The 26,984-nt window shown below is 45.4% G+C and overlaps 2 protein-coding genes and 1 long non-coding RNA gene across 8 annotated transcripts in view; 2 read left to right on the plus strand and 1 right to left on the minus strand.

The window, feature by feature from the left end:
- The window catches only part of TAC3 (tachykinin precursor 3), a 35,881-nt gene extending 29,793 nt beyond the window's left edge, over positions 1-6,088 (plus strand). The window contains exons 5-7 of the mRNA XM_077923816.1: positions 1,095-1,148; positions 2,084-2,158; positions 5,685-6,088. Of these exons, the coding sequence (XP_077779942.1) occupies positions 1,095-1,148; positions 2,084-2,157 (128 nt within the window). The 3' untranslated portion in view covers position 2,158; positions 5,685-6,088. The remainder of the gene's footprint in view (positions 1-1,094; positions 1,149-2,083; positions 2,159-5,684) is intronic.
- LOC114592992 (uncharacterized) lies at positions 1,141-17,549 on the minus strand. Of its 2 annotated transcripts, XR_003705570.2 has the most exons (5): positions 17,471-17,549; positions 15,036-15,718; positions 4,327-4,374; positions 1,406-1,530; positions 1,141-1,311 (listed from the first exon to the last, which is right to left on the minus strand). It is a non-coding gene; the product is annotated as an uncharacterized LOC114592992 (long non-coding RNA). The 2 variants fall into 2 exon arrangements; XR_003705571.2 differs by lacking the exon at positions 15,036-15,718.
- Positions 16,920-25,327, plus strand: ZBTB39 (zinc finger and BTB domain containing 39). Of its 5 annotated transcripts, none has more exons than XM_028721451.2 (3): positions 16,920-17,044; positions 18,576-20,457; positions 23,344-25,327. In XM_028721451.2, the coding sequence occupies exons 2-3, from the start codon at positions 18,690-18,692 to the stop codon at positions 23,541-23,543; spliced, it is 1,968 nt and encodes a 655-aa protein (XP_028577284.2). In that variant the 5' UTR covers positions 16,920-17,044; positions 18,576-18,689; the 3' UTR covers positions 23,544-25,327. The 5 variants fall into 5 exon arrangements, with proteins under 5 accessions (XP_028577284.2, XP_028577280.2, XP_077779941.1 ...); XM_028721447.2 differs by having other exon boundaries at positions 18,576-20,824; positions 23,344-23,463; XM_077923815.1 differs by lacking the exon at positions 23,344-25,327 and having other exon boundaries at positions 18,576-21,290.
- The last annotated feature ends 1,657 nt before the right edge of the window (positions 25,328-26,984 follow it).

Consider the following 26,984-nt stretch of genomic DNA (forward strand, 5'->3'; position numbering starts at 1 on the left):
CTCGTGATAAAAAGTGATGAGAGAGTGAAAAGAAGACTTCTGACTGTTGATTAAGACTGCAATCCTATATACACTTACCCAGGAGTAAGTCCCATTTTACCCGAATAGATAGGTAAAGGTTTGTTCTGTAATGCTGCAGTCCTAAACCTGGTTAGTGAGGAGTAACCTCCAATTAACTTTTTGGGCTTACCTCTGAGTAAACATGCAAAGGATTACAATTGAAAGCAATGCCCCACAGGGGGGAAAGAACCTGTTATCTTTGCCACTGTCAGTTCCAGATGATGATGATGAGCCCTGTTTAGGGAAGCTTTTAATGTTTGATGTATCATAGTATTTTAATATTCTTTTGGAAGCCGCCCTGAGTGGCTGGGGAAGCCCAGCCAGATGGGCGGGGTATAAATAATAAATTATTATTATTATTATTACTATTATTACTATTACTACTATTATTACTATTATAATTATTATTATTCCCTGCCCATCTGAGTGTGCTGCCACAGAATAGGCAATGGCAGGAGGTATGACAAAGAAAAGATGGCTGGAATCTCTTAAGATGAATGAATGCAGATGGTTATAGGACACAAGTGAGAGATGAATGTCAGGGAACAGATGACCAAAGACGGATTTTTCTCTCATATATATACATTTACTTGGCTTTCCTGCTTCACCTGCTCGCTGTGCCCACTGCTATCATGATGCAGTTGGCATGGGCATCTATTGTCATTTACACAAACTGCTCCATGAAACTTTTTTTAAACAGAAACATTATATAGTAAGAAATGAATGATGTGTTCAGCATGATACTGATATTCCATAAGTTCCTCAACTTACAATCAGCAATATCTCCCTTTCTGAGAAGCTGGTTTAAAATGGTGGCGGCAGTGTGTTATTTACAGAAACTTATTTGTGACCATTGGAGTCATCCCTGATTATCAGAATACAAGTATCTAATCAGAGTCTACAAGAAAGGCACCCAACCACCACCATAGCAGATTTAGAAGCCATTCATTACAATAGTCCTGTTATTTCTTTTCTAAAATCTGAAATCCAGCTGATACTTTGACCTGTTGTAACCCTCTTGTTTTTCTCTGTAGGAGACATGCATGATTTCTTTGTTGGACTCATGGGAAAAAGGACCACAGAGCCTGGTAGGTGTGTAAGCCAAGAGATTTCACACTCAAATACACTCCTTGAAAATCTTGATAGGTTTCAACAGATTTCTTGGTAGATTTCTTAGTTGGAAAGTACAGTAAGGGTTCTTTCTTTCAACTTTCTAATTCTTAGGCAGGGCTGTGTGCGTGAGATGCAGTTCTGTGGAAACGAAGGAGGAAAAACCCAAAACACGGCATTAGTTTTAGAATGCAGTTTCATGGGAATCTGAGTTTTCATTTTAAAAAGCAATTACCTGGTGGGTTTGGTGGTTAAGGGCCAATATCCAGGGCGTAATCTGAGGTGGCACCTACTTTTCAGATTGCATTAAACTAGATCATACAGCAGTGGAGAAGGTGGAACATGGTAAAGCAGCTACAGCTAAATGGAAAGCAAAGAACAAGGGTAAGGGAGGAGGAAGGAGAAACTGTCATATTTGTAGTGGGTGATTTCTATTTCTTGTTTGGTCTGCTCTACCCCTGGACAAATGGAACTGCAGAAACAGAATCTGGCTGTAGCTTGTTTCTTCCCTCCACACCTTCCATAGTTGGTCCTCAGGATAAGCACACTCGTTCCTTCAGCTTTCCTCATAGAACCTTCCATCTTGATGACCACTATTTGAGGTGTAACAACAGGAGTGAGATGTGTCCCATCGCTAATGCATGTCTGAATCAATATACTCTCAGAAGAAGCTCCATGTGCCCATAGTGGTTATTTATGACTGTCTGAAATGGAAATATTATTCACTCATAACTCAAGAGTTGAATGAAGAAATAAATTCTGCCACGTTAACTGATTGTAAAGGTTGGGGAACCGGGCAAGGAATCCTTTGGTGCCATTACCTTTGATTTAGAGGGAAGATGTGGTACCCACCAAAGGGACTGAACAGAAATGCCTCTGGGAAAAACTAACTTGCTTCGTTCTCTAATTTCAGATAATCCCACAGACGTCAATAAGGGAACACTCACTGGTTTTGGCGACCTAAAGTATTCATTGAATGCAGAATGAGGTAAGGAAGAAGGGACCCAGAACTTGACTATAAGGGAGAGGGATTATTTGAAATACTGCTCCACACTTCACCAACACATGCACAAATGCAAACACAAGTGCACTCACACCTGCTCATACATTTTTCTTTTGTCGTTAAGTTGAAGTGTAGATTCCTGCCCCTCATTGTAGAAGAACAATATGTTGATCTCCAGGCATTTCCAGTGCAAGTCAGAGGCACATTGCAGATGCCACAAACCTGGCACCAGTGCCATCTATTCAGTACAACAGGAGCAGGGGGAAAGGATATTTAAAGAGAAATGTTCATACAAGGAATAAAGCTACTTTGATAGGTTGCTGTATGTAGACCTAGAGACCATGACAAGTCCAACTTTGATGGGTTCACAAGATTGCAATTTACAAGTGGGAAAGTTACACTAGAATTGGTTAGCCCAGTCACTTTTCTGGAAGAAAGCAATGGACAAGAAGTGGTCATGAAATTATTTTCAGAAATCTTATGACATGGTATGGATAGTAAGAGAGAGTAAACTCATAGCTTCCCCCCCCTTGTGTCTTTAAAATGAGTTTACCCTCTTCTCTTAACTGTATCATTTCATTCATAAAATGGGTGGAATTGATCAAGGGGTGGCTTTCAGGAGGCAATCTTTCCAACTTGGTTAAGAAAATAAAAGAGAAAGTTGCATGTCCTTAAGGTAAAGGGACCCCTGACCGTTAAGTCCTTATTGCAGCATAAAACTACCTTCCTTATTCTGTTACATGAGGACTATGTTATATGCCAAAGCTGCTTTTTGCAGCCATCTGGGAAAACATTAACCATCTACACCAGGCTGTTAACAGCCAACTGCAACTTCTTTTGATGCCATTTCTCCAATTAGCATAGTGAATGGGTATGTGACCTCCTTTTTTGTTAACTCTTCAGTTCCAATAATTTGGTGAATGACAGTAGTTATTCCATGATTATGAATTTGTGATGTAATTTCAATGCTGTTGCTGATAAGCCTTAGACTGTAGAACAATGCTTTCCCTCAGAGCCACTAACTTCCAAATATAATTGCTATGCATTTTCAGGATACAGAAAAATCAAGCATTTTGGGAACTTCACACACATGAATTAACACTATGCCCACTGCTTTCTACTACAGTGGTACCTCTGGTTACATACGCTTCAGGTTACATACGCTTCAGGTTACAGACTCTGCTAACCCAGAAATATTACCTCGGGTTAAGAACTTTGCTTCAGGGTGAGAACAGAAATTGTGCTCTGGCGTTGCGGCGGCAGCAGGAGGCCCCATTAGCTAAAGTGGTGCTTCAGGTTAAGACTGACCTCCAGAATGAATTAAGTACTTAACCCGAGGTACCACTGTAGTTGGCTCCTGTGCTTCTGTGTGTCTACAAGAATTCTATATATTTAACTGAACACTGTTAGCATGTGGGTGTATGTTGTTGGTATAATGTTTGTGTATACAATACCTAAGTGATGCTGCATGTGTGAAATGGCTATATCATAGGCTTCACACTTCAGACCTTATTCCCGCATCACTTCAAAGACAATTGAAACAGAGTTAATGCAGTGGAGTCAGTTCACGAATTCAAGTTCAGTTATGAGTCACTTGGTAATAAGACAGTGACTCAGCGGCACATAATTTGTCAAAACACTTTCTAGTCTGAAATGCAGCTAAAAAATTTAAAATTGTATTTTAATAACCTGTGTCTTGCTTTTCTCTGTCTAAGGTTGAACGTAGGTAAAAGCCAAAATAATCAAATAAGACAATAAACCACAGTATTCAGCAACTAGTAAAATCCATAAAATATGCAAATTTCATTGCCATTCAGAACTAGGAACAAGCATTGATGTATCTAATGATGCAACAGGTGGTGGCCTTTTTCCGTGTTCCATCCTGCCAACATTGCAGATGGCAGTGAAAGTAACAAAGGTCAATTCCAGATTGTTGCTCTTTTGTGGGTGGGATTCAATACCATACCCACACAAATTCATGTTCTACAAAGTGGATTTATTGTGCCAGAAACCTGATTCTGAGGAAATTAGGCCTTTTGAAGTAAGGAAGGCCATGTGAAAATGCACTGGGAAGTGTGGGATAACAATTGCTTGATGTCACATTGTATGCAAATAATAATAATAATAATAATAATAATAAGTAATGAGATTACCTGGAAGTGACTGTGTACTGTGCAATCCATGAAGCAGCAGGAATCTCTCTATAAATATGTAAAAAATGGTTGCTATATTTTAAAGGATTTTTAAAATAATATAGAATAGGCAATAACCAAGGTTTTTTTTAATATTTCAGATCCAAGATTAGTAAAGAATATAGTTTGTTTTCCCCCTTCCCCCCGTCTCACTCTGCCTTTAATATTACATAATTAGTACTGAACTCAGATGCCATTGTCTTTTATGCATATTTTTTTTTAAGGAAACCTGTACAAAAAAATTAAATGCCCCTCTAACTCAGATTGAAATCTGAATTTTTAAATTACCCACCTAAAAGTCTTGGTTACTATTTTGGACACAATCGTTGAACCAATGCTTTGATAGTTGTCATTGATAATAACGTTTCCACACTGGGTGTGCAAATTTGGCTTGCCAAGCTGATCTCACAGTTGCACATACTTAAGGGATAAACAAAAGCCGAACAAGGCGGTAGCATGGGCCTGTAGGATACAGATCAGGTGTGCACATTATGTTCCAAAAGCAGCCATCCCCACTGGAACACTGATACAAAACTGCTTTATCTTGAGCAAGTGCCATTGAAATTCTTGCTCCAGTAGAGAAACTGAAGTAATAGTTTTGGTTTAACAAACAAAACATTGGAAATGTGTTGTTCTGAGCGAAACACAAAAGCTCGCTGTGGGATAAACCACAGAGCCTAGGACTTGCCAATCAGAGGGTCAGAATCCCTGCGACGGGGTGAGCTCCCGTTGCTCGGTCCCAGATCCTGCCAACCTAGCAGTTCGAAAGCACGTCAAAGTGAAAGTAGATAAATAGGTACTGCTCTGGCGGGAAGGTAAACGGCGTTTCCATGCACTGCTCTGGTTCGCCAGAAGCAGCTTAGTCATGCTGGCCACATGACCCGGAAGCTGTACACCACAAAAGCGAGATGGGCGCCACAACCCCAGAGTCGGCCACAACTGGACCTAACCGTCAGGGGTCCCTTTCCCGTTTACTTTCTTGTACTCTAAACATTTCTTGCTTGGGTCCAAAGGACCACAAAGCCTGTCCATGAAACTGAGAGAGCTTTAACACCAGCCACTCCCACCCATGTTACGTGACAGCTACTTTTGAAACTGATGGACGTTTCCCAAGCAGTTGGTAGTATGGAATGGGGATCAGCTGTTGAAATGGGAGAGTAAAAGAAATCACCTGTGCAACCCCTAATTTAAGCAGCTATTTGGATTCCAGCCTGCCATTTTCTTCCATGCCCAGACCTGATTCCAAGACAGGGAACTGTGCTGAATGTTGGAACCAATTTAACTTCAGCCTTCTCTGCCCCCCTTGATCTCTCATACAGGTATCCATGTAGGAGTGTGGACAATCACAATGTCTGCAGGACCTCAAGAAACCAACACAAAGCTGATTTCATCCACCAAAGCCCAGCACACTCTCAACCAAACCAGAACCCTTCGGTGTACTATGGAGACCTCATATTGTCCTGTGCTTCCTTGTTGCCATGTTCTTTTCCTTGATTCTGCCCTTTATTCCAGCCTTTTCCTCACTGTAACTCTCTAGTGTTCACTGTTTGGAAATTTTGAAAGTAACCCTTCCCCATGGTGCTTTGTCCCTCTGTGTACATATTGACCTGATCTGCAGAAAACTCCTATGCCACAAGCAAAATCACCCTCACTGACCACCCTTTTGTGGCACAGATTAAGAACACCTCAAAATCTTCTATAATTACAGGGTTTTTACTTATGACCTGCCACTGTGTGTCTCTCGTTCTTTGTTTGATATTTAATAAAATTGTGGAGGGGATTCTGCTGTCACAAAATGAACCATCACAGTTTAAAATGGTGTAACTTACTGGCCTACAGCGCAAGTTGTTGATGAGAGTCTGGGCATAGTTCAATCATAAAAAGCTATGATCTGTGCACATGAAGTCCCAGGCTCAATCCCCAGTATCTCTGATTGAAAACTGTCTCGGGTGCGGATGGCTGGGAAACACTTCTGCCTGAAGCACTGAAACACTCAGAGAATATTCTAGAATCCTGGTTAGCAGGATAGAGCGTTCCTTGGTCTCACAGTGTCAGCTAGAAATTTGCCTCTTGAGCTGCTTCTTGATGTGTTTACATTCCCCAACTGTAAGTTCCCCAGCCTCCTCAACACCAGTCTCTTGACTACCCCTTTCTGCCAATAACACAGCACCTCTGTTAATTATTTTTTCAAATGAGATGGACCTGGCCTCAGACCTGCTTGGAAGTTGAGCCAGATAGGTGGACTTGCTAAAATGCAGCCTCAGTGAAAGTTAATTCACTGGAACTCTGAAGTTCGAGTTAATCTCTTCCTGTTCCTGGGTCTGGGTAGAGGTTTTTTCTTTTCCAAGGACGGACAACCTGTGGCTCTTCAGATGTTGTAGGACTCCAGCTCCCACCTGCCCCAGCCAGTTTAGTCAGGGATGATGGGTGTTGTGATCCAGCAGTGGAGTGGTGCAGGTTCCTCATGCCTTCTTCAGCCATGCATAATATCAGAATCCAAAAGCCTTGATGGAGCAAACTAATATTCTATTCTAGTCCTGCATTCGGTTTCCAGCAGTGGCCAGCCACATCAGTCTTCAAAATTTATCACGGAATTCATTTTAAATTACTCTACACATTTCTTTTCTGCTGTCTGTGGAGGAAATTGTCCTGTGCTAAACACTCGTGGTCAGAATTGTTACCGTACTGAGCTAGATGAACTCAGCATAAGGTGGCTTCATGCATTTGCATTGTAACAGACAGCACAAAAGAGTGATTGAAAGCAACCGTTGCAGATTTACCATAATTGCAAAACAGCCCTTGTGTTCAACATTCTACCACTGTTCATTTTACATAAAATTAACGCACACGGCAAAGTATGCATATTTAGTAGCCTACGGTATCTTATTTTGCTGTGTGATTCTATCACAATTAATAGTGTGTTCTTTTTGTTCCTCCCATTTATTTTGTTTGGCATTTTATGTAAGGTAATTCAATTAAGTATGATTCACTAATTACTATTTTATTACTGTTATTTCTTTAATGCATATCAATATATCTCATAATATGCTGTTTTTGATTTGCCTGCCTGGGCTGTGAGGTACATCACGCTACTAGATGTATCTTTTAACTTAATTATTTCTGGAGGAGCCATGTAGGCAGTCTGTATTCAGTCTGCTCCCAACACTGCTTTGGGAAGCAGTGTACGTATGACGTTAGCTACAATCCATATCCTGTATTTATCCTGTCACTTCTTATGAAAGTGATGCATTTTGATGCACTTTCCCCCAACCTAGCTTCAATCCAAATTGAGAAAAACCTTGCTATATGCATTCACTAATCTTGTCTGCTTTGGTGTGTCTTGTTCTCTTGGCACAAAGAAACAGATCTGTAGTAAGGATTAAAGAGTAAACTGAGGTGAGCAAGTTGTCAAAACATGGAATCTGTGGAAAGGGTTCCCCATATTATATTTGATTCCACAGTACAGAAACCTCTAAAATGTATCCATCAAATTGGGCAGGCAGCTCCTTGGCACCTGCCTCCCTATACAACAAATTCGGCAAGCACAGGACATTAAAATCTTAATTTTTTCACTTGGCTCTAGAGTCCACCCATTAGAGGTCTACATTCTCAGTGATAAGCTTACAGATGGGATGAGAACCTTGTGTTTGTGAAGTAGTAGTACTGAATGTACTATAGTCCCCTCCTGGATATATTTCCATGGAACTGTTTCTTCTCACTTCAATTTTCCATTTCCATCCCATTTTTAAAAAAATATTTAAATTAAACATTTGTAAGTGAAAATGGTTCCAAGTTTCCCCCCCCCCTCAACTTTTTGCATTCCCAGTGCAACTCTTCACATCAGTATTTATGCTGAAACCAACTGGCAATGAAAATAGAAAAAGCTTGTGGCTTTGAAATAAGTCCAGACAAATGACAAAATAATCATGGATATCAAAGAACACACTGCTTATTTACAGAGTTGTTTCTCTCGTGCATCAGAAGCATCAGTTCCCATAGAAAATTCTGCATTTGTCTGCCCTGCTGTAGCACAAAAGCCATTCACTTCAGAAAGAGTAAATTGACTTCAGAAAGAATAAATACCGGTAATCCTATTTTGGATTAGCAACAGGGGTAATTTAACAGGGGGGAAATGCCCTTAGGCTTTGCCTATCTGCTGTCTCCGCTATCTGAAAAGCTACATTACATCTTAAAACCCGAGACCTCCCTGGGAGTGAGGGGGGGGAAGGGGGGGAGACCAAAAAACAGTATTTACACAAAACTTTGCAGGAAAAAGAATTTTCACAGGCTGCTGCTCCCACACTAGGAAAATAAGGTTCTCTGGATACTGAAGGGAGACTGCCATCTTGTGTGTTTAACTTTATATTGCAGCTTTGTAATAACCAGAGCAAATTGTTCGGTTACATAAGAGGGCGCCAGTCAAATTAAGCGACTAGCTGCTTCAGTACAGTATAATGATCAAAGCACCTTTGGGAAACGCTTATCATGCTACCTAAAACGAGGACTTTTACTCATCCAAGCATTTCTGAAGGAGACAAGAGTGCTCATTATGCTAAGAATTTTTAAAGTTCCCTGTTGTCAGGATTGGGTGGTGGGTTGAGAGGGCTTTTTACTGCATTTATTTCCCACCCTTTTCTCCAAGAACTCAAGGTATCATATATGGTTCTCCCCTCATTTAATCCCCCCAACAACCCTGTGAGGTAGATTAGTCGGAGAGGCAGTGAGTGACCCAGTGAGCTTCATAGCTGAGTGGAGATTTGAACTGTTGTAAACAAAAATTGCCCTTTTCCCTTATGGGGTATCCAAGAGCCCATATAGAGTCCTTACATAGGTTCCCTATTGGTAGGAGAGAATAACAGAGGCCAACCAGGAATATTGAGAAGCAAAGCAGCTAGTAAGCCTGATCTTTATTGAACTGTTGCAACAGGGTGCTCCCCCCACCCGCAGGACAGAGGAAAGACCCAGAAAAATGGCACGCAAGGCCTTATAAAGACTTTTGAAATTCCAATCCTGTAGATCAGGACCACCCCCAGAAACATCATACATACATCACAGAAGGGGTGTAACCTAAGACCACCCCTCAGATACATCATACCTACATCACAAAAAAGGTGGTCTAAAACAGAAAATTTGAATATTGTTTTTCTCCTGTCGTTGTTTACCTCCTGTCTGGCAGGTTACTTGATTGGATTTCCTGGGTAGCCTGGCCAGTCTTTTGTAATGATAAATACTTAGTTCCTGGGCCAGGTTACAGGCTCACACCCTATTCAAACACAGACATACCCTTAAGGCAGGATTTGTGAGGAAAGAGACAATGGGAGGTTTCCCACTTTGACCTTGCAGAGAAAACATTGGCTCAGTTTAGGAATCAAAATGGTTCCAGGTTGGTCTTCCTGTGCTGATCTATGTATGTGCTTGGTTGGTACACTTATGAACATTACCATATGTCTAAGACCATAAAATTCCTATCACAGAACTCTGGTCTCCCAGGTCTAGTCCGACACTAACCACTACACCATACTGGATTTTCCAAGACAAGTTTCTCATGCACTGGCTACTTTCCTACCTTATCAGAATCAGGGGAAATGTTTCTGTTGAATCTATAGGACTATCCTACCGAGACTGCAAACTATGCCTATGTAGAAGAAATATCTTTGAACTCAATGGGACTTGTTTCAGGATAGACAGACATGCATTAGGTTGAGGGGCAAAAGCAGCATTCTTCAGTTTTAACAGACTTGTCTTGAAGTCCAGTCCAAGTTTGGAACACACTTTCTGTTTCTTTCCATGTTTGCATAGCTTTGTTTGGACTGCATGCGTAGTACGTTTGAAGTACTTTCAAAATAAATCAGCAGCCACAGCAACAATAAATGCACAACATTTCAGCAACATTCTTTGTTGCTGCTGCTAACAATAGCAAACATACATTCTAGCCAATGTGAGTTTTGAATCTGAATCCTATCTATGGAAGCCAAAACCATCTCACAAAAGAGCATGTGCCACAGCTGGAAACGGAAGTTCTAGTTTCATAATTCACACTGTGTGGTGCAGTCTTTCCTTTGTATGCGGAAACACCTCTGCCCCTCAATTCACACGATTGCAGGTTCACACTGAGTTTCTCCTTAACAGTGAAGCATACCTGGCAACTGTGCTTATCCAGTTTGCAGAATAGTGCTTGCTGCATATGGAAAATGTATCTTATGGCTCAGGGTTGGCCAACTCCCAAGAGACTGCAATCTACTCACAGAGTTAAGGACTGGCAGTGATCTACCCCCTTTTGAGGGGTTCAAAGTTGTTGAGCTTTTCTTAGGAAGGAAAACCCTGTTTTGGGGGGTGGGGTTTCGGTTGTTAATGGAAAAATCTGATGGCTCCCTTGGACAAAAAAACAACAACAAGGACACCAGCCAGGAATACCAGAGCAAAACAGCAGCCAGAAGGCTTGGTCTTTATTGAAGACTGTCGCGACAGGACTCCCACCTGCCACAAGGTGGAACAAGATGGAAGCCCCAAACAAAAGAGCCCCCAAACTTTTATTAGCTGCTAATCCCCATGTTACACCCCCCCAAACTACATCACTCATACATCACGGTTACATAATGAAAGGGGAGGTCTGGTGGCATTAATCTGAGCATCCTGGACCCTGCCCCATGGTTCTCCTTGCCCTCCACCAAACACCCATCAAGTGTAACAAAAAAGATATTTACATTTCCCTGTTTCCCAGCCAAGTTAATCGCACCCTTTAGTCTTCATCTGGGTTTGTTATTTCTGGAATGGCTACCTGTCTGGCACTCAGGTATCAGGATGCCAGGGATTATCACTCAGGCAGAGGGGCTGCTGAGCAGCTGAGCTCCCATGTCTATATGAATTTCTGAAGTTTTCCCAGTGAGCCAGTACATAGATACATTTATCAGTGAATTCTTACATTTGGTATTGTGCAGCAAAGGCCCTTTGAATAGGTAGGAAGAAACTGTGATGAAGTGTTTTGTGGGGTCAAATCACAAAAGTCACAAAAGCGATTGTGCTGATTTTGGTAGTGGGCTGCATGTGCATCATATCTGCTGGAGGGGCAACCCCCCCCAACCTATACATAAATTACTGGAATAAGGTCAAAGTTGTTGAGCTTTTTTAGGTAGGTGAAAAGCCCCATTTTTTAGGGCTGCAAGGGGCAAAAATGTTGAGCTTTCTTTAGGGGAGCCAAACTTGTTGAGATTCTTTGGTGGGAGCCAGTCATCTACCAATCATCTACCACAAATGTGCACTGATCTACCGGTAGATCACCGTCTACCTGCTGGACGAGCCTGTTATAGCTTTACAAGTGTTATTCAGTACTGTAGGGCACTTCCACTGGCAAGCACATTTTCCACTGTGCAGACACATGGCAGAGGTGAGTTGCAGCCAGTCCCGCTCCCTTGGTGCAGTTTTCACCTCCCTGAGGTCACCCACTATGTATGCATGCTGATCTCCAACACCTTGCTTGTGTCTCTCACCTTCATATAGCAAGCCAGGCCTTTGCACCTCAAACATAGACCCTTTATACCCCTATTATGCATGCACTTGTGTCATGGCCACTTTTAATTCATTTTCTGCCTCAAGGCAGTGCAGCTAGGGTCCTCAGGCCATCTGTTTTCCAGGCACTGACAATGCCTGGACCTGGTTAGCTGCATCACATTCCTTTAGATCAGGCAAGAGAAATTGTGGCCCTCCACATATTGGACTCAATCTCCCACCAACCCTACCAATGTGGACAGTGCCAGGGATGGTGGGAGTTGGTAGCCCAACAACATTTGGAGAGCTACAAGTTCCCCAGTCCTGCTTAGACCAAAGTCCTGGGCATTAGGTAGGGTGCTGGGATCTGCCTTAGGCAGTAGTTAGTTAAATACTGTTTTACATTTTTGCTACCATAGAAACTGGCGGCACAACATGGACTTTTCTTTTTAATGCCACACACACGATTTGGACCATCCCTGATTTGTCATGTGCATGCACACACACACTCTCCACACACAAACATGTTCTGCATGGCCTAAAGGTAAAGGGACCCCTGACCATTAGGTCCAGTCGTGACCGACTCTGGGGTTGTGGCACTCATCTCACTTTCATTGGCTGAGGGAGCCGGCGTATAGCTTCCAGGTCATGTGGCAAGCATGACTAAGCTGCTTCTGGCGAACCAGAGCAGCACATGGAAATGCCGTTTACCTTCCCGCCGGAGCAGTACCTATTTATCTACTTGCACTTTGACGTGCATTCGAACTGCTAGGTTGACAGGAGCAGGGACCGAGCAACGGGAGCTCACCCTGTCGCGGGGATTCGAACCACCGACCTTCTGATCGGCAAGTCCTAGGCTCTGCGGTTTAACCCACAGCGCCACCTGCATCCCTTTCTGCATGGCCTACACCTACATACCGTATTTTTCGCACGATTGGACGCACCGGACCATAGGACACACCTAGTTTTCAGGGGGGGGAATCAAGGAAAAAATATGATTTCCCCCTCACCGCAGCTCTGGGAGCAGTGGACAGGCTGCACGCAGCCTGTGCGCTACTCCCAAGACCTTCTCCCTGCTTTTGCGGGAGGTGGCGGAATTCCCCCACCTCCCGCAAAAGCCCACAGGAGCCCCGCGTGACTCCTGTGGGACCCTTCTCCCTCTTTGGGGAAAAGCCCCCAAGAGCTGCGTGCTCTTTAAAGGGTGTGCGGCTCTTGCAGGCTTTTCTGCGAGGTGGGGGAATTCCCCCACCTCCTAGAAAAGCCAGCAAAGCCGTGCAGCCCCTTTAAAGAGCGCACGGCTTTTGCCTGCTTTTGCGGAGGTGGGGGAATTCCCCCATCTCCCGCAAAAGCCCGCAGGAGGGAGAAGGGACTGACTTGGCCAGTCAGTCCCTTCTCCCTCCTTGGGGAAAAGCCCCCAAGAGCTGTGCGCTCTTTAAAGGGTGCGCGGCTCTTGCAGGCTTTTCTGCGAGGTGGGGGAATTCCCCCACCTCCTAGAAAAGCCAGCAAAGCCGTGCAGCCCCTTTAAAGAGCGCACGGCTTTTGCCTGCTTTTGCGGGAGGTGGGAAAATTCCCCCACCTCCTGCAAAAGCCCGCAGGAGGGAGAAGGGACTGACTCGGCCAGTCAGTCCCTTCTCCCTCCTTGGGGAAAAGCCCCCAAGAGCTGTGCGCTCTTTAAAGGGTGCACGGCTCTTGCAGGCTTTTCTGCGAGGTGGGGGAATTCCCCCACCTCCTAGAAAAGCCAGCAAAGCCGTGCAGCCCCTTTAAAGAGCGCACGGCTTTTGCCTGCTTTTGCGGGAGGTGGGAAAATTCCCCCACCTCCTGCAAAAGCCCGCAGGAGGGAGAAGGGACTGACTCGGCCAGTCAGTCCCTTCTCCCTCCTTGGGGAAAAGCCCCCAAGAGCCGCTCGCTCTTTAAAGGGTGCGCGGCTCTTGCAGGCTTTTCTGCGAGGTGGGGGAATTCCCCCACCTCCTAGAAAAGCCAGCAGAAGCCACGGAGCCTCTTTAAAGAGCGCGCAGTATTTTGCCTGCTTTTGCGGGAGGTGGGGGAATTCCCCCATCTCCCGCAAAAGCCCACAGGAGGGTTGGAGAGTAGCGGGAAGGCGTCGCGCGCCTTCCTGCTGCCCCCCATCCTCTGGGGCTGACGATGGGGGAAGCGCTGCTTTTCCCCCCGCCAGCCTCAAAGCCGGGTTGGAGAGTAGCGGGTAGGCATCGCGCGCCTTCCTGCTGTCCCCCATCCTCTGGGGCTGGCGATGGGGGAAGCGCTGCTTCCCCCCCCCCGCCAGCCTCAAAGCCAGGTTGGAGAGTAGCGGGAAGGCATCGCGCGCCTTCCTGCTGCCCCCCATCCTCTGGGGCTGGCTATGGGGGAAGCGCTGCTCCCCCCCCCGCCAGCCTCAAAGCCAGGTTGGAGAGTAGCGGGAAGGCATCGCACGCCTTCCTGCTGCCCCCCATCCTCTGGGGCTGGCTATGGGGGAAGCGCTGCTTCCCCCCCCCCGCCAGCCTCAAAGCCGGGTTGGAGAGTAGCGGGTAGGCATCGCGCGCCTTCCTGCTGCCCCCCATCCTCTGGGGCTGGCGATGGGGGAAGCACTGCTCCCCCCCCCCCGCCAGCCTCAAAGCCAGGTTGGAGAGTAGCGGGAAGGCATCGCGCGCCTTCCTGCTGCCCCCCATCCTCTGGGGCTGGCTATGGGGGAAGCGCTGCTTCCCCCCCCCCCCCGCCAGCCTCAAAGAGCAGACTCTCCTGGCTTCAGCGGAAGCAACGGGAAGCCTCCGGAGCGCAGGCTTCGGAGGCTTTGCCTTGCTATCACTGAAGCCAGGGAGCCTGCATTCGCTCCATAGGACGCACACACATTTCCCCTTCATTTTTGGAGGGGAAAAAGTGCGTCCTATAGAGCGAAAAATACGGTAAATGTAAGGTGAGAAGCAGCACATAACATCCAGGGAATGAGCTGTTTGCGTGCTTCATCCAAAATGTGCAAGTATATGAAATACATCATTTTTTTCCAGGTGGGCAGAATGGGACAGAATCTGCAGGTGTGCATTTTGGCAAAGAGGATTTCAAACACCCCTTTCCTGTTGGGCTGGACACCAGACCTTCTCCATTTCTTCACCACCAATGGAGAGCATTGTCCTCTACTGCACAGCTAACTACTCCCTTGTTCCCCAGGCATAATCTGACAACCAAACAAACACCTTTCAATCTTCAACAACCACATTACGCCACCTTGAGCTCCAGGAAAGCGGCAACTTGCAAGGCAGGATATCCGGTACATGTAAAAAGAAAAAAGGAAGAAGAAAAGTTTTTAAACATCCAGCAACTGGGGTTCAATTATCTGTGCTAGGGCTTCGGCAGCCCAGCTCGCGTTCCCATGCCAGGGCTCAAGCTGGAACCCAATTTTTTATTTATATTTATTAAATTTCCACCCTCATCTGAAGAAACTAGGGTGATTCACAACAGAAAAACACAAAATGAGAATACATTAACTAATTACTGGTTGGCATCCATCAGTCGTGGGAGACAATGGGCCTTTGGGGGGGGGGTGAAGTCAAACTGTTGGATGGTTGCAGTGCCTTCTGTAGCTGTAGTGTTCAATACGGGAGAGACATGTTTTGTTGCAGCTGGGGCATGTGAAGGTGTCTGGTTGTGCTGCTGTAGATGCACCATGACATTTCTTCTCTGTGTGTTCCCCCTCCCAGAGGCCGTTCCTCCTTTGGTCACTGCTAGGGATGCACGACCTGTCTCCAGGCACTGTGGTCATCTGCAAGGGATTCCCACACAGCAGGGCTGATATTGCTAGTCTCACATTTGCAGACATCTTTGTAATGCAGAAACCGGCCTGTAGAGCATATCCTTGGGGAGCCTGCCATCTTCCATCCTGTGGACACGACGGAGCCAGTGTAGACACAAGTGTGAACATGCTTGGGTGGGGACGCCAATATAGCTCCTTGCCAAGGGCACAAGGAAGCCTAGCTACTCCTCTGAACAGCCAACTCCTAGGGGCTGAGGTCCCTTCACCCCCCACTCCCAAATAAAATATTGCCCCCCTAGTTGATGTGCATTTCCATTCCAATGGTGTGTGTGCTTGTGATCGATTGTGCAGGGTGGGGCTTATCTGAGCTCCCCAAAAATTTCATTCACGCTGGAACCCCACCTCTGAATAAAATAAAACCAAAGCAAATCAATAACCCTCTCCAGGGCTGGATTTAGGTTTGATGAGGCCCTAAGCTACTGAAGGTAATGGGGCCCTTTATATGTCCAGCCGTCCTTTGTCAACAACAAATTGCCGCTGTCTTTTGTGTTGAATATATGCTATATGGTAATTTATGGGCCTAATAGGTCTCTAAAGCCATTTGCATATAACAAAATATGTACAGTAGTACCTCAGGTTAAGTACTTAATTCGTTCCAGAGGTCCGCACTTAACCTGAAACTGTTCTTAACCTGAAGCACCACTTTAGCTAACAGGGCCTCCTGCTGCTGCCGCACCACTGGAGCCCAATTTCTGTTCTCATCCTGAAGCAAAGTTCTTAACCTGAAGCACTATTTCTGGGTTAGCGGAGCATATGCAACCTGAGGTACCACTGTATTTTATCAAAGTAATTGTTGAACTGAAATACAATTGAGAAGAAGTATATTAATAGTGATTTTGGGGGGGGGGCGCTAAGCTATAGCTTGTTTAGCTTATACGTAAATCCGGCGCTGACCCTCTCCCACAAACACGTTTAAAAACCATATAATGTTAACCAACCCAAGAAGCTGGGGTGCAGGCAAGAGTGCCCCTGAGCGGGCGCAGAGTGCGTCCCCCCCGACACATCAGGAAGGCCTTCCAGAGGCTGGGTCACGGGCCTGCTTTGGGTTTTACCTCTCCCCCCCCCCGCCATTCCCTCCTCCCGCGCCTCCTCAGCCCCCCGCTCGCTCCTCCGCCGGGCGGATCCCCTCTCCCCGCCGCCGCCGCCCGCCTCATCTCCCCGCGCGCCTCCCCTGCAGCCGGGGCTGCTGCAGTGCCCCCTCCGGGGCTGGGGGCGGCGCTGGGCCCGGCCGTCTCGGGGCCGGATGGAGCCTCTTGGCCGGGTCCGGAGCAGCGCCTCCTCGGCGAGGCCGGGCGGGCGGGCTGGGCAGGGAGGCCGGGCCGGGGGAGCCGGAGCCCTTTGTGTATGTGCGAGAGAGCCGCGGGGATGGTGCCCGCCGCCGCCGCCTCCCGGGTAAGGGGCCGCCTCCCCGGAGCACAGCAGCTCCTTCCCCTCAGGCGCCGCTCACCCTCGCACTTCCCGCCCCGCTCGCCTCAGGCGGGCGACGCTCGCTCGCCCCTTTCTCCGCTTCGCCCTCGGCTCCCCATTCCGGGGCGAGAGGAGCCCCTTCTCCTCCTTCGCCCCGCCGCTCGCCCCCCCCCCCCCGCGGGGCTTGCTCTGCCTCGCCTCCCTCCTGCCCTCCATCCCACACTCGCCCGCACTTTCCCCCCTTTCCAGTCCAAACTTCTTTTCCCTCCCACTTTGGGCCGCTCTCCTCTCCCCCCAACTCCACCTCTGGGTCTCACCTGCCCCCCAGGCTCCCCACTTAACCAAATGAGAGATACCCTCCCCTCCCCATAATTCCAGTTTTAACGTTACTTCCACATCTCCTGCACTTACCCAAAAGAGAAAGAAATCGTGTTCACGACCCTGACACAACCTTGCGCCTCAAACCTATTTGCACGTGCATCTCTCTTTTTTTTGCAGTGATGATGTCCATCGTCGTCGTCATCATTCACTTTGGTTATGAAGTGATCCCCGTCACCTCATGTTGTTGCATGAAGAAGGGGCATAGAGCCGTCTTCTGCCTTAGTGAACGGCTATTCAGTGTTCTTCCATCCTGCTGTCATGCAGAGTTGAGTTTCGTTTTCATGGTGGGCATAAGGGGCCCAGAGTGCTTGAAATTGCCCTAAGAGAGCATCCCTGCCTGCTTGCTTAATGCACAGAACCTTAGGGAAGAACACAAGGGAGTTTTAACATGAGTTTTGCACTGCACATATTTATTTTATTGTGTTGGTCAGCTGGGTTAAAAGTTAAAACCCACCTGGAGGCTCATAAACAAAGAGACAACAGGTTGTGTCTGGAAGGAAATGTGCAGAGGGGAGTTTGAATTTCTAGTCTTTTGGCCTTCTGCCAACCAAGTTTTAAAACTTTCAGTCCAGTTGTTAAAAGGGGTTAGTAGAACTTCTTTTCATAGTAAATGTGTGTCTTTAAAAAGGAGGTTTTCTGAAAGTGTGACAAAGACTAAAAGGGAAAAAATAAACATAGACAGGAATAGCAGTTTTGAACAACCTGAAAGGGAATGGTGTGAACTGGCAATCACCCCCCCCCTGCCCCCAATTTGGAGAATTACTGTTATATCTCTGATGGAAAGATAGCTGGTGAACTGGTCCCAGAACTGTGAATAAGTAGACGTAGAAAATGGTATGGTGTAATGTTACATTATGCAGAGTGATGCTACATCCTGACTTTCTAATTTGTAGTATATGCACCACGCTCTTTCCCACCTCACACCCTCAGAGCATTTTGTCAAAAGCAGCTATGTTTTCTTGTAATGTGAATAATAAATGTATGGCATTTTCTTTTTTATTAAAATCATCTTTACTCCACCTTTCCCTTTACAGAATGTCCAAGGTGGCATACTAATATTTTAGGTTTATTATATTTTGGGCTTCATTCAAAACCAGTAAGAACAAAAACTAACTTTTCGTTTTCTCCTCTCTAGAAGACCTTGCCAGGTGAGCTTCAGAGCCAGGAAGCCACCTTCTGGTGCAGCTGAGGAACGGACAGGAGTAAACAAGAAGTGAGCAGGAGAAGGAGGTTTTCAGCAGCTGTCAAGATGGGCATGAGGATCAAGCTGCACAGCACTGACCACCCCAACAACCTGTTGAGGGAACTTAACAAATGCCGGTTGTCAGAGACTATGTGTGATGTTACCATTGTGGTGGGTAGTCGTACCTTCCCTGCACACAAAGCAGTGCTGGCGTGTGCAGCAGGCTACTTCCAGAACCTTTTCCTCAGTACAGGTCTGGATGTGACCCGCACCTACGTGGTGGATTTCATTACTCCAGCCAACTTTGAAAAGATTCTGAACTTTGTCTATACCTCAGAGCTCTTTACAGACCTGATCAATGTGGGCGTCATTTACGAGGTTGCTGAAAAACTGGGCATGGATGATTTGCTGAAGGCTTGCCATTCCACGTTCCCAGACTTGGAAAACTCAGCCAACACGAAACAACCTTCTGTCTCAGGTGAAAGCCGGCCAACTGGCATGTCGACTGAGCCGAACCATGCCCTGGGTGAAATCCGAAACAGTGGGGAGCACCCGGGACCAGAGCGGAGTTGCAGTATGCAGAGTGAAGCACCAGGTGGCTACAAAGAAGATTCTGCAAATGAAGGCAGCCATAACTTAATTCACCAGCAGACTCCCAAAACCGAAGAACAGGAATCACCAGCACAGTTCACTGGTGCCATGAGCATTATGACACAGGCTGGTCTCAGCAATGTCAGCATGGCTGTTCAAACCACTGTCAACTCATGTCATCCATATAAACTCCAGAACAACGGGGATTACAACAAAGGCAATTTTTTTGCTTCGGATGCATCACTGGATATATCAACAGGCAGCAACTCCTGCCCTAGCAATAGTGATCACTCCAAAGACCAGGGCTTTGGGCAGATGGATGAGCTGCAGCTAGAAGATCTAGGGGAAGATGAACTACATTTTGAAGATCCCAGCGAGGAGCTCGGTGCTGCAGAGGAAGTGATTGAGCTGAGCGATGACAGTGAAGAGGAGCTATCCTTTGAGAATGACAACCGTGATAACAAGGCCATGCCCTGTCAAGTGTGCAAAAAGGTTTTAGAGCCCAACATACAGCTGATCCGCCAACATGCCAGAGACCACGTGGACCTCCTGACTGGCAATTGCAAAGTCTGCGAGACCCATTTCCAAGACAGGAACTCCAGAGTCACTCACGTCCTGTCTCACATTGGGATATTCCTCTTCTCCTGTGATATGTGTGAGACTAAGTTTTTCACCCAGTGGCAGCTCAGCCTTCACCGCCGCGAAGGGGTCTTTGACAACAACATTATCATCCATCCTAGTGACCCGCTTATAGGGAAGGTCAACTTGTTCAGTGGGGATTTAGCATGTGCCACTTGTGGGAAACCCCTCGCCAAGGATTTTCATATGGTTCGGGGCCACATCTTGGACCATGTTAACTTGAAAAGCCAAACATGTGGCGTGTGTGACCAGCGGCACCTCAATCTCTGCAGCTTGATGTGGCACACCCTTTGCCACTTGGGCATTTCTGTTTTTTCTTGCTCCGTTTGTGCCAACAGTTTTGTGGACAGGCACCTCCTGGAGAAGCACATGGCAGTCCACCAAAGCATGGAGGAAGCCCTCTTTCGGTGTCACTACTGTGGCCAAGCTTTTAAGCTGGAAGCTGCTTACCGCTACCATGTGAGCCAGCACAAGTGCAGCTCTGGCTTGGACCTGGTCCGGCCCAGTTTTGGCGACCGACTCCACCAGCAAGCTCTGCAGAAGAGGAAGCTGACAGAGGAGTTCCTAAGTGAGGATGTGGCTCTTCAGAGCCAACCTGGAAACAGTAAGTACAGCTGCAAGGTGTGCGGGAAGAGATTTGCCCACACAAGCGAATTCAATTACCACCGGCGGATCCACACAGGGGAGAAGCCATATCAGTGCAAAGTGTGCCACAAGTTCTTCCGTGGGCGTTCCACCATCAAGTGCCACCTGAAGACACACTCGGGAGCTCTCATGTACCGGTGCACGGTTTGTGGGCACTACAGCTCTACCCTTAACCTTATGAGCAAGCATATAGGTGTGCACAAAGGCAGCCTTCCGCCCGACTTCACCATTGAACAAACTTTCATGTACATCATCCATTCCAAAGATACGGAGAAAAATACAGACAGCTAATGTAGCAGTATTTGCGGAGTAAGCACTACTTGCAGGTAGCAAAGAAGCTTGTTTCTGTTTTTAAAAAACAACGTTACATTTCAATGGTCAGGCATCATCAGCATCGTACTTTATTTCCCTTTGCCTTGTTAGAGGGTTTCTTAAATCGTCGTTCTGTGAAAACAACAGCACGTTATACATGTGTTACTGTTCTTGAGAAACCTGTCTGTTTACCTCCTGCTGAGTCCAGGGCTCATTATTTCAAGTCTTAGAAACAGGCTGTGCCCCCCTCCTTCAACGGATAGGTTTCACACCTCATATCTCTCCTCCCTACATCTCTAATTCGAGATCTTGAAAAGATTTATGCTGCTAAGATATATTAATGCTACACATCAGTAGGGATAGCAGGAGAGAAAGGGGGGGGGGAGGAATTGTTTATGTGCTGCTATTGGGAGGGTAGAAGTTCTATAAAAATTTACAATGCAGTCCCCAGCACGCTTACTCAGAGGTAAGTCCACCTTTGTTTAATGGTGACTTGCTCTCTGCCCTGTAAGTGTGCTTTGCATTCTTAGCCTTAGCTTCGTGTCAATAAGTTTGTATTCCCCTCCTACCAGGATTGCCATATACATGGCCAGTTCTTCCTCTTGTGCCAACCATGTGATCTGCAGACATTCGTGGTTGTTGGGGCTGATTTCCCTGTCACTTGCTGATTTCTGTAGGTAAAAACTGCCAGAAAAAGGCACAGTAGCAGATTAGGACAGTTGTTTTGGGTTTTTTTCCAGTTCACACCCAGCCTCTGCCTTTTGCCCTTTTCCATGAAACTGTGAGTCGGTTTTACAAAGCTTTGCTTTAACAAAATCAAAGAAGGCATAAAAATGGTGAGGTGGAATGGAGAGTTTTGCCAAATGTGAACATTCTGGATTTTTATTTTATTTTTTTTGAAGGGGTTACCTAGAAAGGACTCTTAGCTTTGAGTATAAGCATATAGAGGCTTTAGCAATAGTGTTTCATCTCCAACATCCACTTTCAAAAAAGAAGTGTTCTTAGGGCATCATAAAACAGCTTTGGGGCTCCTTCCTTTCCTCCAGCAATATTAACTCAGTGCTGGTGTCTTGAACATTGAGATGAATGTCTCAGGGGTCACATTCTTGAAAGTCTTTGACATAGCTCTGTGGACAGTGCCAGGGTTTTAGGTTGCAGTTCTATACACAGCTGGGAATAAGTCTCATTGATCTCAGCGGGGCTTACTTCAGCCTCGTTATGTGTATTATTGCACTGTTAGTTCTGTTTGAAAATATATTGTTGCCTTAAGGAAATGTCTCTGGAAGGAGGAATGACAGGTTTAGGGCAGATTATTATCTCTCTTTTTTGAAGGGGGGTGTTGCATATTAAATATTCAGCTCTTAATCATTTGTTTGGAGGGATTCACAGATCTTCTCAAAGTAGCACTTTTGTTGCAGGGCTATCCTATTTTCCAGCACACAAACCATAGCATTTTGTTGCAGGGGGAAAAGCAATCACACTCTCTCCTCACCCCACCCCAACTTCTAGCACATCCACTCTGACTGTGTCATGTACAATGTGGTTGTGTTGGTGTCACAGGTGCTCTTGGAATGAAGAGATGTAATTTTTGTGCAGCAGTGAGGCCAGTTTGAATGTGCCTTTACCACTCAGTACAAATAGACCTTTTCTCCAGGATTATGCTCTGACCAAAAAACAAACCGAAACAAATTTATCCAAAACACCCAGTTCTGCAAGTTTGCAGCAAAAGCCGGCTGTGGATGGCATCAATTTCCATTAGGAAATTACATCACCAAGAAGCATGTACCCAAATCTCCACAGTTTTTTAAAATAGGCTCATTTTAGAAGGTACAGGATGAACAAAGAATGAGTAAGCATACAAGTGATGCTTTGTAAAGAGGTGGGCATCCCTTCTGAAGTATGGGAAGAAGGACAAGTTTAGTGGTCAATTCAGCATTTGACTTGATTTGATTTGATGTGTGTTTGTCATACAAATTATTTAAACTGGGAGGATAAAGAATTTGCAACGAAGGGTCATTCTTAAATTATATGTCTCTTCATCCTTGAGCAGCATGACATCACAAACATGGAGCAACATTAATTCCCCCTATCTCCATTGCAGAGCAATTATATAAACTTTTAAAAGATTTTATTCTCATTAATATTTGTAAAGTCGTCTTTAGAGTTTGAGTGCTCTCATGCTGGAATGCTTATTTAGCCCATCATCAAGAAGTAGTGGAAAACACCATCAATTGATTTTTTTGTTTTTAAGTACTTTAAGGGCTGTGCACTTTTCCCCTCCAGCCTGGAACACACTTCTCCTCTTCTTTTTAATTTTTACACTATAGCAAGGTATCCCCCCCCCCTTATTACAGTGGTACAGGATTTGTGCTAGCATATGGGGTTTTTTGTCATCTGAAATGCCTCTGGGTGTTTGTCCCTTGTGGCAATGAAAAACCAGCATGTGCTTGTGTAATTGACAATAACAATTATGCTGTCTTTTGAAGTGAGGTTGTAACCTACCTTCCTTTTCCTTTTCCTGCAACCCAAACAGGTGCTTTCTGGAGGGATGCAACAGAACAGATTGATCACAGGGCACAGATCCTGACTCAGTTTGAACTACACTTGTGGCTTTATCCTATAGGTTGTATTTTATGCTTTCTAAGTGCAGTACTATGTGAAATCCAGGCAGGGGGGTGGATGAGAGAAGCGAACGTTGACAAATGTAGCAGCTGGCTTGAGATCTGCCCCTAAGTTTAATGCAAACTACCTCATAAGGAGGAAGTCCTGGAGTCTTAAAAACCAGTGGTATGTACAAATAGGCTTCCAGGCTTCTGTATATGAAAACACTGTTGTTAAAGAAAAACAGAAATCCACATAATGCTGCTCTAGCCCTGACCTATGGGGGGTGTGGAATGAAAAACTGTACAGCCCCAGGAATCTCAGCTCTGACAGTAATTCCAGTAGGGCAGCCTTGGTCAGGTTGCTTTGCTCTCTGCTTACAGTACCTACCTCTAAGGGTGTTGTGAAGATTGACTGCTTTGATTTTTGTCGAGGAGAAAAAGCACTTAGGTATGTCTTCTTGTTTTCTTATAAGAAAGTTGCTGTCTTAAAATAGCCCCCAGCGTGCAGCAAGTGTCCTGACATATCTCTCAATTCCTTTCCTCCTTGTGGCCTCTGAATAGCAAACACCAAACAGGACACACTAAGGAATTAACTCAACAATATAGCGGACAAGACTATTCCTAAGTTTAAGTAATGCTGGAAGCATTCAGTGTAAGGATGTAAGAGTTGTCATAGGACTTCTAGTAGTGCCACTAGTATTTAGTTAATGTCAGGGCCACATGGCTAGACCCACAGGGCTTGAGAAAGGAACTGAAGCCTAAGAAAGCCCAAGGTCCAGCTGTGGACTAATGGCATACGGACAGTATTTTATTATTTATACGAGCCTTGGCCAGTCAAAAAGCTTCATACTATCTATCAACTGGAGGGGCTGATGTTACACACTCTTATTCCTCCTCTATGCCTGAAGAGGGCTGAGCCCATAAAGTAGCACACCAGGCTAAGCCCCAGTCTTGGTCTCTGAAGCTCTTGGTTCAAGATCTGGAGTCCAAAACAATAATGGATGTACTCCCCAGGTGTTGAACAGAACCATGTTTTTGTAGTTAAGATGCCTTCATTGGAAGTAATGGAGAAGGAGCTATACTGGATCTCACCCAGTAAGGACTGTTCCTTATTCTCGACTTCTAGAGCTGTTTTAGTCTCGTTCTCCAGTGCCAAACTGCATCCAATGTAAACTTGGCCAGCTTTAGAAATTCCATTTTAAAAAAAGAATTCTGCCATGACAAAGATATGAATCATTGTGCTTGGTAGTGTAGCTTGGCCCAAGTAACTTCACCTGTCTGCCTCAAACACCCACACATCAACTCACCCCAAATTGTGAGTGAGGAATATTTAAAAATACCTACCTCACAAATGGAAAAGTTGTGAGGTGTAGTAAATGTCTGTAAAGTGCTTTGGAATCCTTAGGCGTGTAGAAAGACAAAGTATTGTAATTAAATAGCTTTGCTCTGTTTGCTATGCTACCATTTGTGAAGAATCCCTACCATTATCACCACAGTAGGGGAGGGTTCAGGCATGGAACAGGTGTTCCAGTCTAACACAGAAAGCTTTGAAAATAATAAACAACAATGTTTTTGGAGACTAACGCTTTATTATTGCTCTTATTTTTGTGAACTCAAAACCATGCCCTCTCCCTTTTCCTCCAAAGATCCAGATGTCTTGAAATAAAAAAACAAAACAAAGCAGAGCATTGTGATTGCTGTCTAACCTTTTGGTTAAGTTAATTGTAGGTACTGACCTGGTTATTTAAGTGTTTAATATCTATTTGCTGTAAAGTTTGTACATTTTGTAAAACTTTTCTTCCTCAAAGAAAAAAAAGTAGATGTCTAAAATCGTTGTACATCGGATTCTTTTATACTCCATCATTTGGCACAAAAGTGTGGTTTTTATTTAGAATAATAAAATGAAAAACTCGAGAGTTTGGTGCATTGCTCATAGTTTGTGGTTGACACACTATGGAAATACTATCAGATCAAATGATAACAGAGGCTGCTCACCTGAGTCTTCTGCCTATGCCAAAGGACTTTGCTCTGGGCTACTGGTGCTCCTGACTTCTGTAAACGCTGCTTTGATTGCAGAAGGTTCCAAGTTCAGTCCTGAGCATCCCCAAGTAGGCCTGCAAGAGACCTCTGCCTGCAACCCTGAAGAGCTGCTTCCAGTCAGAGTAGGCAGTACTGAGCTAGGTGGACAAATAGTCTGTCTCTGTATAGGGCAGCTTCCTTTGTTCCTCTATTCATACATACAGACTTGTAACTGTTATATTTTTGCCTGTATTGGGGAAAATGTTTGGGTCTTTCTACCCCCTGCAAAGGAACCAATGTGTTGGGTCATTTCTGATCAAAAATGGTTAGAATTAATTTTTCTTGCCTTGGCCTGAAAAAACCTTTGTCAGGGCTGTTCATAAATACTTTTAGATAACATTCGAATGCAAAAGTCAACTCAATGTGTTATAAACATCCTGCTTCCTTGTCTTCCTTCCCTAAACTTTATCCAAGTATATTTTTTTTAATCCAGATGTTCACTTATGTCCTTCAGCCCTTGGATAAGAGTGCTATTTTTAAGTGATTTGTTATCTTCTAGCAGTTGTAGTAACCTCCTCTTTTACCTTCTGTTCATATTGTTCTGAGATTATACTTGGCCTGGACCTGTGCCCCCATCACAATTCTTGTAATAAAGGCCAAAATGGCATTACATAGGAAATGCTGAGAACATTTTGCTCAGCGCTTCCTCACATGTCCGAGCTTGACCTCTAGGAACATGTGCCTTCCTATAACCACTTAACTCTCACTTTAGAATGAGGGATCTCCAGATCACATACCCATTTACCCCATGTTTATGTGGCAGATTCCATGATAAAAACGCGAAGGCCTATTCACATTATTATTTGAACATTTTGGCAGCCAGGCACCCCAACCCCACCAAATCCCACCTTCATATCTTGGCACTCATTCCATGGTTGTGTAATCTCATCACATGCAAGGATCCAGTTTTTTCCATGCCTTTGCAAATATGTTTTTTGAGCTAATGATACCATGCTAAAATCTGAGTCCTTGGTTTTGTGAACGCCCTCAGATACTCAACTTCCATTTTTTAAAGTTTTATTGGGCGCCACTGGGCTGGAACCCTGTGAATAGGGTTAGCAGAAGCTTCTTGATTCAGTGACCAGAACGGCAGTGCTCCTGGTTAACTCAGGAACTGAATCATCACGTTTTCTGACTCTACCAGAATGGACAACGAAGTTTACCCGAAGCCAAAACTTCAAGGTGGGAGTGCATTCTCTTGGGAGATAAATCCCAGGCACCAGCATTCCTTTAGGAGAGGTCCGTAGCCCCAGCACTGCCTTCCCTTCTCCAACCTCAGGCTGGCATGCCTGGGTGTAAATGTCTCTGTGGTGACATAAATAAAAGGCTGCCTGTGCACAAACTGCTAGAAGGGAGTTGTTGGTGTCCTGGTTCCTCAGCCACAAGAAGTAACTAGTTGGATGCACATAAAAGGACCTTGGTAGTCCCTGTCTCACCCTTGCAGGGACGGAATTACAGTCTTTGTGCCATCTATTTAATGACCAAGACACCC

Source organism: Podarcis muralis, chromosome 2 (assembly GCF_964188315.1).
Source record: "Podarcis muralis chromosome 2, rPodMur119.hap1.1, whole genome shotgun sequence".
Taxonomy (NCBI): Eukaryota; Metazoa; Chordata; class Lepidosauria; order Squamata; family Lacertidae; genus Podarcis; species Podarcis muralis.